The 13002-nt window shown below is 33.8% G+C and overlaps 1 protein-coding gene across 1 annotated transcript in view; it reads right to left on the reverse strand.

The window, feature by feature from the left end:
* LOC113499319 (putative uncharacterized protein DDB_G0271606) overlaps positions 1 to 10812 on the reverse strand; it is a 59222-nt gene extending 48410 nt beyond the window's left edge. Inside the window, exon 1 of the mRNA XM_026879743.1 lies at positions 9403 to 10812. Within this exon, the coding sequence (XP_026735544.1) occupies positions 9403 to 9424 (22 nt within the window). The 5' untranslated portion in view covers positions 9425 to 10812. The remainder of the gene's footprint in view (positions 1 to 9402) is intronic.
* Positions 10813 to 13002: the final 2190 nt, after the last annotated feature.

A 13002-nucleotide genomic window follows, 5' to 3' on the forward strand; every position in this document is an offset into this window, starting at 1 on the left:
CAATAATTCGTGCCGGTTTGTTTTGATTTATAACCTCAAAAAATTGAATACAACTTACAAGTCAGGTTTGGGAAAGATGGGGTACCTATGTTGGGGCAAGACGAGGTACCCTATCATACCCTCTGAGTTGTTTTTATTGCGATTTAATTTAACATAATTAATTATTTTTTTATAGATCACTAGCTGTTGCCCGCGACTTTGTCTGCGTGATTCTCAAGATGTGAAAAACTATGACGTTTAATAATAAGGATCATCTGAAAAATGTAATGCAATATTGAAAATGAAACACTTTTTATATTTTAAGCTTGCTTTTTTGTTTCTTAATTACATATAATGAATCTTGAGCGGCCCAAAAAGACTATCAAATGTTTGAATCAAACACATTTCATCGTTTACGATACTATCCTGGTGTCAAATATTTCAGAGCTGTTTTAATGATTTTTTCTTATTTGATCCCAAAAAGATGGGTTTATAACTTTGACATATCTGCCTGCCTGTCTGTCTGTCTGTAACATCATAGCTTCCGAACGAATTGAACTATTTTAATTTAAACGTGAATTATGTGCGAGTGTTCGTTTAGACATGTTTGACAAATCAAACCGTTGAAAAATTATAACTCAGTCTTAGCAATTCTGCTAAAAATGTTTTACTTTCGAGGGTTTTCCATTTTCTAATTGGGTGGGTTATGATTTTCGAGCACGTCTGTTCTTGGGACGGCCTACACCTGAAATTGCTAGACGGATTATGACAGTGATTATGAGGTACCTATCATAAAATTATTATTGTAATGTAACCAAAGAGGTAAATCAGAACCATATTACTGAGGACCCGGTGTCCGTTCGTCAGTCTGTCACCTGGCTGTTTCTCAGGAACAGTGATAGCCAGAAAGTTGTTATTTACACACACGATGTTTTCTGACGATATAAAGAAGATGTCAAATTATTTTTGTGGACGGAGCTGGTGAAGTGAGAGTCGGGCTCGGTAACTGTGGATTTTATATAGTTTCAGAAGATATAAGATTTTGCAAAATTGCGCCCAGATAAACGGTTTCCTGAAACACGTTTGATTGCCCTCTTAATATTAAAACTGATTTTCCTCACAAACATTTGGACTATTTCTAAAATAAAAAAGGTGGGAAACGTGTTATCTTGACCCCCTGGTGTTTTGATCATGATTTGCCTTTAAATTGCCGATAAATAAATAGCGTGATAATAAAAAAAAACCATCAGATACCCCTTTTTTTTAAATTGACAATGACAGAAATCTAAAGTATAGGATATGTGTACAACAAAGCAAAATATGAACATAAAAGTGACTTCATGCGCATGAGTTCTATTTACTGTACCAATTTACAAAGAAAAATTACGTATTTTATTCGTTAACCTACCTGACGATCGTTGAAGTAAAATACCGTCATCCCTACTGCATAAATGGAACTTAAATAAAGACTACATGAGGTTGGTTGTGAGGTTACGCTGTCGATACCGACAACCAAAATGAATTTTCCAGACGTTGTATGACGGATGTAAGTGCTGATAGCTACACGCTATTATTGGCCTTATTGGGGAAATTTCCAAAAATATGTTCCTCATCCTCGTCGGCTTAGCTTTGGGATCTCAGAAACTCATTCTGTCTCGTTCCTTCCCCTGTTTTTACCAGGCTACGAAAGAAGAAAATTTTAAATAAGTAGAGATACAAAAAAATGTTAAAGGATTTTTTGGAAGGACCACGTGTGGTGTTACGGGAGCGGATAGAGTAATAAATGAGTATATAAGGGGAAGTTTGAAAGTGGCACCGGTTACAGAGAAACTACGTGGTAACCGGCTGTCATGGTATGGGCATGTTATGCGGAGGAATGAAAATCATGTGGTAAGGAAGGCGTTAAGCATGGATGTGGATGGATATAGGGGAAGAGGACGACCAAAGAAACGATGGATGGATTGTGTGAAAGACGATATGGCTGTAAAGAGTGTTCCTTGTGAGATGACGGCCGATAGGAAGGTGTGGAAGAAAATGACATGTTGCGCCGACCCCAAATAAAATAATTGGGATAAGGGCAGGGGAATGATGATGACCACGTGTGCGGTCTCTGTAATGGCGAATGTAGACCGATCAAATCGTTAAAACGTTGAAAAATCAGGTATCAGTGGACATTGTTCTATCAATAGATACATAATGTCAAAAACCGTCTAGCGTACGGTCTTATTCATTGATAGCTTTGGTCGTACAGATCTTTCATATTGCATACCTATTATGCAGTTTACGCAAGTTTTCTGGGCTTTTTTATCCGAAATACTTTTGGCCTATGTAATGTTGCAAATTTAAGAAAACATTATTTCATTGTTTGAAAGGCTTTTTTTTTGTTTGAATGTTTATATTTTTGTTGCTAGTTGTTACAGATGAACCAAGGTAATAATTAACTGTGTCGTTCAGTAATTTATTGTTGCATATTTATAGATGAGATCAATGTGAACTACATGCAACTTTGGGTTGAGTGTCACTACGAATGTTTTGATCTTGAAGACATAGGTATATACAACTATCGTAAATAAATACAAAATCATATTACGGCAATCTACATTTGAACTTGAGTAATTTTAGTACATCAATAAAAATAAAAATAATTTAAGTTCCTTTCTTTCAAGAATGTACCGATTACGGTAACAATTGCATAAAAAAAACGTATTAGTTTATGTTTCTTTTATTTTACTTGTGAGATAGTCGTGGTAGGCCTATATCAGACTTGAAAGAGAATAAAATGACTAATTTTGTGAAAATGATTTATTTTCGAAAAATCCTATTATTGCTCTGCCAAAAGTCTTAAGATAAATACCGTGATGTTTTTTTGTGTAAATTGATCACCGTGCTGCTTACTACTCAATGGGGTGAAAATACACCTCATAGTTGTATTACACGATGTTACGGGTGACTCCAAAAATTTAAAACTTTACTGCTCATGCCCCCTGCACAGTAGCGTTATGGTTTTTGTATATTTGTTGTATCATGTGTACGATAAGGTTCATGCAAAATTTGAACGAAATATATTCAGTAGTTTATGAGATAATTTGATATTTGTTTATAGATATAAAAGGCTCCTGCTCACCCCCTGTAACGAAAAGCGAGATAATAAGTAAAAAGTATGTTGACCGGACCTCTTGTTGATATTCTCTGAAAATTTGAATCAAATCTATCCAGTACTTTCCGAGATCTTTCCGGACATACATACAGACAAACAGACAAACAGACAAACAGACAAAAATTCCAAAAATCATATTTTCTGCTTCGGAATCGTTCGTAGACAACCCTGCAATTATTCTTTTTTAAAAATATTCAATGTACAGTTTTCACTTTTCTACAATTTTATTATATGTATAGATAGATGCATTAACCTAAATTAATCTAAATACGACGGCATAAAATATTGAAGTCTTATATTAAGGTAAGCCTCTAACAAATTCTAAGGAACACAAATCTAACGCGTACATCATCATTAGCCTACAGACTGTATATAATGTCAACATGTCAACATTAATGGTCGCTATGACATTTCTCACAATAGACCATCGATCTTAAACTTACATATTCTTCCCACACAAGTTGAAAAGTGCAGAATTGTGTTTATTAACGTGACCCCGTCAGATTGAGTCGGATTTAGGAACGAAGTCTGTACTATGAAAACGTAAAATACGACTGTTGCCGTTGTAGAATTGAAACAACGCTGCCACTGTATTGCACTGTCCCGCTTCTGCAGAGACAAAAGTGTCGTCTCACGATCTCATGGTAAGTGTTTAGACCCTTTAAGGATCTCATTTGTAACAGAAAGGGTATGATGATAAAAATCCTGTTTAAGATATTACTAGACGGATGTGTTCGCGTTTTTTTTCGAAAAGAGGTTCACACTCGCTTTTTGTAGCGTTATGATTTGAAAAAAAGAATTTTGACTCTACTGAGGTCCAAAATCAAAGTGATATTATTATTTCTAACCTATGTACAGAAAACTTCATCTCTATTTTTAAGAACATAAAGTAGATCCAATGACAAAGATTTCCTTCACATAATTGCTACAATAAAACCGATTGATCTAACAAACTAGGGCGATCGAGCACAATGGATTTCCGAACTACATAATAATATAGAGGCTATTGTATTACTTGGTCAACAAAAACTCCATAAACTACAAGACGTTGTGATCAAAGGGCCTACCACCACGTCTCAAAGTAATGTTACAGAATTTGTTGAAGCGAGATGCCGTTCTATGCTGTATAGTGCGCCGTCTTGCTTTCACACCAGCAAGATTATTCTTTAAGGGGTATTGGTTGAGAACTTGAGATATAGACGTGCCTATGTATATGCAAAAAAGTTTAGTAGATTTGTAGATAGTGGATAAATTGTCACGTTGAAGGACTTACATGAGAACTGTTTAAAGATTTATATCAAGTCATTGTTTTATCAAAGCTTTTACGTATGTTCCCACAGTAAGAGGTAACAGCTATATTCGATCGTAAACCTTCAGAATTAAAATGTGATTTTACAGTGAGCGCTTATGGGAACCTGGTGTTAGTAGCTAAGTTAAAGGGTTTCATAACATTCGATTAAGTTTGCATTACACTGGATCATCAATTTATGAAATGGTTACCTTAATACAACTACGCAGAGTTCATATTCCTTTTTAGATTGAAAGCGATAATCGGACATTTTTTGTCGTGAAGGGATATGAGTACTCAATGACGATTCGATGTTAATCTTGCTTCAGTGCAGTTATTACACATGTCACTACGTACGTCAATAGTACATAAACATGAAGTTTTCGTTAAGTGACAATCTTCAAGTATCCAATACTGGCATTATATCTAGCATTTGCTCTAAAGATAGCTTAATATCGCTCTTAATATACTCTTAGCTTATTGCTACGATGTAAAATTTGAGTAAGGAAAATTATAATTTGCGAGACATCTTGAGGTGATTTTTTTAGGGCTAATGAATTCAATTGATCAATACAAGTTTAAGGAAAGCCTAGAAATTTGAAATAAAACTAATTTACGGTAACGTCTCATTTCGTCTCATTCTAAAATCAGCACGTCTATTAATAAATAAACCATCTTTAAACTTAACGTACTTGTTTACATCTTTACAAAAAATAAATAATGATATATCCAACAAATCCCTTTCTATAAATACGATTGAAAAACATCTTAAGCCAATATTGAAAGAAGGAATCGCATTTCACAGAAATTGTATACTTATTTGTTCTCTAAGATTAAAGCTGCAAAAGTTGGTTGAAATCGAAGGCCCGTCTTGTGTGACGGAAAACCCGGACTCGACGAAATCCCATATTTTAAAGAAACCCATTTATTTTGAAAGCGGAGTATTGAGATATATTTTATATCTGTATATTTGTTATTCCCTAGAGATATGATAGAAATTTCCTTTCGTTGCGTACGGGTACTATATTTGTTAGGCATCTGCTTTGATATTTTTAATGACTGATTTATTTTAAGTTTGATTTCTCTATTATAAGTACTGTATTTTAGAATACTGTCATATTAAGATTTTAAGCAGTGATAGCTTAGTGGTATATCTGTCGAGTTCTCAAGTCGACGGTGATAAATTCATATTCTGGAGCTCACCAATGTGTTTTCACTAACTAAATCAGTCTTGGAAAACTGAGCTGAAAAGAAACTTTTGAAACGCATCTTACGCAAACCAGAAAACTCTTCAAAGTTGTATTAAGCCACATCACATACCTAAGGATTCGTTCAAACTTTACACCAGGTTGTATACCTACAACCAGACAACAGCAAGAAGAAAACGAGTTGTAAATTCTCTTCTTGACAATGCTGGTGTCCATCGAAACGTGCACAATAGAATACATTTATATTGCTCAAAGAAAAGATAATAGCTTCAAAGCCTATACAATCAAAATAACATTATAACCTTACCGCAAATTAGTCTCACGTATCATAGTAAATAACCAGTAACCGTGTAACGAATGTTAACTTAACACCTTATTAAGGTTAATAACCATAAATAAGACGACAAACAATAATAATAAACAATCCTTGTACTATGAGATCATTGAAAAGGACTGTCGCTACTGAGGAAGCGAGATAGAAGATTGTCAGTGTATAGCACTGTCCTGCTTACACAGCGACGGCAATCCAGCTTTAAGATGTCGTAGTACGGCCATCAGTATTTCTATTGCTGGTAATAATGTCATTATTGTGAACATTAGAAAATGATTACGCGTTAGAAAAACATCGGCCATTGCCTACGTAAAGAAAAAGAGTTTGTTTGGCACTGCGGCATCCACTCAATGCATTGTTCCGCAAATACTGAGAAACTGACAATGTTGTAAAAGTATGTGTTTTGTATTGATAGGAGATCTTTAATTAAAGGTTGTTAGACAATTTTGCGTAAGAAATGCGTAGGTACTGTTTACATGGTCAATTTGGTGGCCATTTTGGAAGGTTCTTATTTTCTTACTATAGCGTCCAGTAATTTTTAATTATTTTAAATTTTCGTTAAGCACAAGACTAAAAAAAGGAAATTTCAGTTTTATTGCTATAAATAAACTTAGTACTTCTTTTTTTGTAGCTTCTGAATTCTTTAAAGTTTACCATTATAAAGTGCTGTCACATAAATGCACCATGTGCGTTGTGTTGCCCAGCTTCATCAATTTTCAAAAGTACCTAAAATACACGGAAAATAAAACAACAATAAACTTTTCGTAATACCTTAAAAATGTCTTATAAAGTGTGAGAATCGTAATAAATAGTAACTTTATCCTCATACTTAACCTACTATCCGCATAATTCACATTGACAAATATCCATTGACCTAATGTAATAAAGAACATATTTTGTCTTTTGTTTCGAACTATTAATTTGAGACTTGGCCGAGTTTATAATTCCCACGATTTCAATTGTTTAGTATACCTATAAAGTAAGTTACTGGAAGCTTTTCAGCTTACCTTAAAATAGAGATTTATCTAAATCGGTTCAGCTGTTTTGAATATGAGTCACAACAAACAACAAAACAGTTTTTTTTTGTATCTGGTAAGTAGATTATATATTAGATAGATTTGACGTTATAAATATTGTTAAACTATAAAGTTCAGTATAATAACTTATACTGGATAATAAAAAAATAATAAAAGATAGAGCTGAACGTAATTCTTACGATTGTTGATACCTATCTACTGTATTATCGGACTTATGTAATTATAATTGCATTCTGCAGTTTTCTGTATGAGGTAATGCGGTATACAGTCACGGATACATACGGAACCCGGCTGTATTGTTTTCCTGTGCTTTATTATAACGCGATTTAGATCAAGTAATTTTGTAGGTGAACAAATTGTTTGCAGTTAAAATCTTTGATTACTATCGGGGTGGATAATCTAACGGTTTGTTTCTTTTCATTTTATATTAGTTCTAAGTTTTACATAACCTTGTGGGAAAACTAAATAAAAATTTGAACTAATTTTCTGCCCTGAATTGTTTAAAGGGTTAATAAATTAGGATATGTAGAGTAAATACATCGATATGTAACCTATGTACATAACTCTAAATCTGAGTGTTGGGCGTTAGACTAATTGAATTTACTAAATTAATTATTTTTCAACAAAGTTCTTTCAAATCTTTCAAATTATCTTTTCTACGCACAGGCCTTAATTTCTCAGGTCTTCGATTTTACAAATAATTAATCATCAATAACGCTACTAAGATCACCATCGCTTCGTAAAGACTATTGCAGTTGTAAAAGACGAAAATTTGTCCTGGGCGGGAATCGAACCTGATATAGCAGTCGGATCTACTAACCAATAGACCAACAGGTCAGTTTTATTGCAACTATGCTACTTGAATAGGTGGTAAGCCAACAGTACTGAAATCATTTCGCAATGCAAACTCATCGATTTGATCTCCGTAGATAATTTCTTTCTCTATTGCGAAGTTATAATTGCGAATGTAAGTAGATACTTATAATGACAGATAATGTTAACAACTTATTTGTATATTTATTGTGAAAAAATTTCGTGTCCGTCTTTCTGTGTGTTTACTTTGTAATTTGGTATAATTCGACTATTTTTTATGAAGAATTATGCTAAGTCCTATTTAGATTTATAGGATTCAGCACTTTGGGGTATTAATAACACATTTAATAAAAATCTCTGTGATCACTGATGATTCTACTTCGAATTTAGATGGTAAGTTAGCAGCGCATATTATTCCAAAATTTATAAATAAATCTTTAAATTGAAAATTTCCTCTGGTCTCTTAAATAAATTAATGTTTTGTTTTGACAACGTCACTTTGCTAATTTTATGTTGACAGCAATTTAAATAAGATCTTCAAAGATGAGTTGCAAACACTATTAAATTAATAAACTAGATATTGCAGACACTTTATTGCATTTACGATCATAAAAACGTTTTAAAAGCAATTAATTTAGTTGACACTTTGATTTTTTGATTTAAAGCACGTAATTTTATGACGCTCTTACTTTACTACTCAATTTAGCAAATGAAAAAAGGCCTAAAACATTAATTATTATCAATGTATGGGATCATATTACTCAATTAAGATACTTTTAAAGAAGAACTAAAGAAACGTTATAAGTTGCAAATCATAAAAGTTCATCAAAAAATTAGCAGGTGAAAAATAAAACCTATGTAAATTTCACAGATATTTAGTTGCACACGACAATTTCTTGTTAATATTTACCATTCGTTTTATTTACAAAGAGCGACCTAGTTATACATTTGTGATAAAAAATGTTAGACATGAGCAGTGTGCACAAGTCACGCACTCACTCGCATGTCGGCTCGCCATCTGTCATTATACTATTAAAGCCTTTTTTCACTATCGAAGAAAACATAATTACTTGCATTGTCGTTTATTTGTACGCACGCGTGATTTAATTAAGTCCGTCAGTCACCTCACATTTCCTCGTGAAGACAATGGGCATTTTATTCATTTGTTTTCCTACAGGGGTGCAGAACAATGACTCTAAAGTTTCACAAAAGTGAATTGCGGTCATAAGTAGCCATAAAATATTTCACTTGTATACCCCAACAGTACCTCATAACCAAGTTTTGCGGTAAAGATTTATACCGCAAATACAAAATACGCTACAAGTACAGACGTTAGCAAAGTGGCGGAAAATTGTCGTGAGTATTTTTTTCGTTTCTCGCGCCAAGTTTAACCATCAAGAATGTTTATGCTTTGTTTAATGTGCAAATCAGGAAGATATTGGCGCTTGCGTGTTATCTTACTTTTCAAATAAACGTGCTCAAATATCACAAAAAATAACATGCGATTGTTTTTATACGCATACTATCGATTTGCTTGAAAAATACGAAGATTTATTTGTGCAGGAATAAAAAAAAGAAAAACGACTTACCAAGAAAAACGAAAATCTTCATTGTAACGGTTTTTCAGCTTGCAACACTGACACAAGTTCAAAAGTAACAGAATTAGTTCGAAGTTCGAATGTATTTGAAGAGCGGCGTTCGACGTGGTCCGTCGCCGAGCCGCGTGTGTCAGATGCGCGCGCGTCGCTGCCGGAGACGGTGGCGCCTTCACTTTCTACGTGGTGGGGCACAGGAGCACCGGGAAACTGAGGGTTTGTTGACATCACCGCAAAGCATACGCACGAGTGCGTAATCGGATGAATTAATTAGTGCCACCACAATTAACTGTCGTAGACAACAGCTTGTAATTACTCTACATTTCGTAGTGGATGATTACCAATATCCAGAATTGTTGATGTTGTTAGTATGTGGTAAATATGCGACAACAGTTAAATGCAAGTATGTAATTATTATTATAATTTCCTCCTAAACTTGCAAATCAATTATGACTGTTCATATTTTATTATGAGTCAACAGTGACAAGACAGTAAACAGTGTAATGAAAGTGGCACCGTATAATTTGCCAGCCGTCACGGCTATGCAAATTACGTTTTTATTGCAAACATAAATCGCATTGTTACTTAAATAGGTAAGAAAAAAATCCTTTTTTAAAAACTATGGATACTAATCATATTAATTAATTGAAGACATTCTACCATTGATGTTGAATTTTATGTAAATACTCCATTTAGCATTAAGATTATTCTGACCTTCCGATATCTTTAGAGCAATTTACATAGTATTGTGTGGCCAAAAAAAACCTTAGTAACTATTGTATTGTAAACAGTATCTCATTAATTAAAGTAAGTAATTTAAAATATGTACTTAATCGAAGTTTAAGTTTTATCCAAGGGACGTAAGCCGATTTTTTATATAAAACTGATACAAGTAGAGTAATCCTATAACAGAGGCAGTGATAAATAATACCAAGTATTTTGTCTACTAAATATTAGCATTATCTCGAAGTAATCAGTCTGTCTACTCAAGTTCTGGTGTGCAGTGAGGTAGGCGCTGTCTGCTCAGATCACAGAGATACAACGCCCAGACAAGCGCAGCCCCGATCCATTAATTTCACTTGTTTTCTCGAAAACTGGTAACATTGAATTCACTTTCTGTATGAAACTTGTAATATACATCATCGTGAAGTATGGAATTTACTGAAATTAAGGTTTTTTTTAATGTTATCCGCAAATATGTATATTGTCGGCATTATCTGTCTGGCTTTTGGCAAACTATGTTGGGGTCAGATTCTAGTTTTGCAGATTTTAGTCTATAACATGTCACAGAGAGCTGTTTTAAATGATAATTTATTTATTTAAATAAAACATACCAGTTGACTACACTACTTGAAAATCAAATCCATAAAAAGGATGAATTCGAAAACCCAAAACAGCACAAAAAAAAAAGAACGTAAACAGCATATAAAAATAAATAAAATATGAAAGATCTTTAAAATAAAAATACGAAACGATGACACGAAAACTAGGAAATGCATATTATTACGTAACAATCATATTTCTTTTTATAAACAGATCGTTCGTTTGTTGCATTATTTCACCACACTATTTTTACATAATAATATCAAACCAAATCAATATTTAACCAAGTTTAAAATAGTTATTTCATAATACTCTGAATTGATAAACAGTAACAGATTGTTTCCTTATTGAGGTTAATTTTGTCTTACTGACGTCATAACCATATCTTAACCTTAGTATGTGACGTTAAACATATTACTTTCTAGACTATATTGTTTCACCATATTTAGAAATAAAGAAGATGCTCCCATACTTTACATTGGTAGTTTAAAAGATAATCACTAGGATAGGCGAATTTACAAAATCGCAGTAACTATGACTATAGGCCTTTTTGGAACCTAATAACATAATTTGACGAAGTGCAAAAGACCGCTGATCCATGTCAAAAACGGTAAAACTGGAAGTCACCCCATCATAGCCTGTATAAAGACAAGACAAATGTACTATATAAAAATAAGTCGGGTTTTCCTTCCTGACGCTATAATTCCAGAACGCAAAAACTGATTTCCACGGTTTTGCATTCGTTGGAAAGGTCTCGGGCTCCGTGAGGTTTATAGTAAAGAAAATTCAGGAAAATTTCAACAGAAATGCGGGAAAACCATCTGGTGGCGAAACAGAGTTCGCCGAGTTTGCTAGTGACAAATAAAAGGCACACCACGCAGGTGTAATTAACCATCAATCGATCATCGGAACATCAAATGAAATACAACCTACACGCAATGCCAAACATCATAATTTAAACGTAAGTAGGTATAACTGCGACGATTATTACAGTGCCACACAAAATTTAGCACGGATTGCGTGCAAATGTTCGCGGACAGAAACACTTCCGCTGTGAAAATTACTTCCATTTTCACTGAGAACGTTAATTTGGAGTTATATCGATTGATGACCATTTGGTATAATAATGAATAATAATAATTGTGCAATATACTTATAACCGAATCGGATTACAAATCGAATGGGACAACAGGTAAACCAACAAAAAAGAGGATTATAAAAGGTGTCATTAATGACCTATAATAGGTATGATGTAAAAATTGGCAAATACCGCTATTACAGGATAGAGGAATTCTATCTGTGCTTAAGGTTTTATACAAGTCCGAGCAATTTATTATAAATTGCTTGCGACTTCTTTTCATTTTTCCTATACTATGGCGTATGATTAATTAACAATTAATAACGTTTCAGAGTAGTAGGAATTTATAGGAATTCAATAACGAGCCTTTATTCTCTAGCTCATACTATCTCACGGCTATACAAAGACCTAGTAAATTCCTCGATGAAAACTTATCACATTACATCCAATCCTCGCCATTTTCCTCGATTAGCCATTAACAAATTGGTCACTGCTTTCTGTCTCCTGTCCTACAAAATTAACCCATTCAAGTTCCTCACATTAAAATAACACATTCCCACATACCATATAACTGTGTGAACTATCTTTTGATAATAAAGTCATGGTTTCCCTCATTAGGTCTACCAGGAACTCATAACATTACGTCAATCGTGTGTCCGTTGATTTGTAACACACGATTACATCTCTATTCTTTCAAACTGCTTACATGATCGTCATGGAACTTAGAAAGTCTATTCTTTGGTTCATATGTAGTGCAGAACTGTTTTCCTTCATCAGTCACCGTTAATCATGTTGACAAGGAAATATTACAAAAGCAAAACCTTTTAAAGTAGTCACAATATGTTTAAGAAGTTACGTTAAAAAATACCTTTACGAAAACGACACTGGTTGGGCAAATGCCATCGAAATACGAAAAAACAAATCTCCATATTTTATTTATTTTTATTGTGTTACCAGGTACAGAATGAGTTTTGGTTTCAAATTAGAATTTTCTGCGAAATTTGAATTGGAAGCTCAAATTGAATTCTATCGGATCTTGAGGGATTCGATGGGCACTTGAATTAAATAGGGTCGTCACTACCTACGAGAGCCCCAAGGGTGCCTTTATATCTGAGGTGTGGGAGCGAGACAACACTAAGCGCCGTGTATTGCTCCGTCCTGCTTCTACAACTGTAAAACTTTACTAAAAGATG

The sequence above is a fragment of the Trichoplusia ni genome, chromosome 12 (assembly GCF_003590095.1).
Source record: "Trichoplusia ni isolate ovarian cell line Hi5 chromosome 12, tn1, whole genome shotgun sequence".
Lineage (NCBI taxonomy): Eukaryota > Metazoa > Arthropoda > Insecta > Lepidoptera > Noctuidae > Trichoplusia > Trichoplusia ni.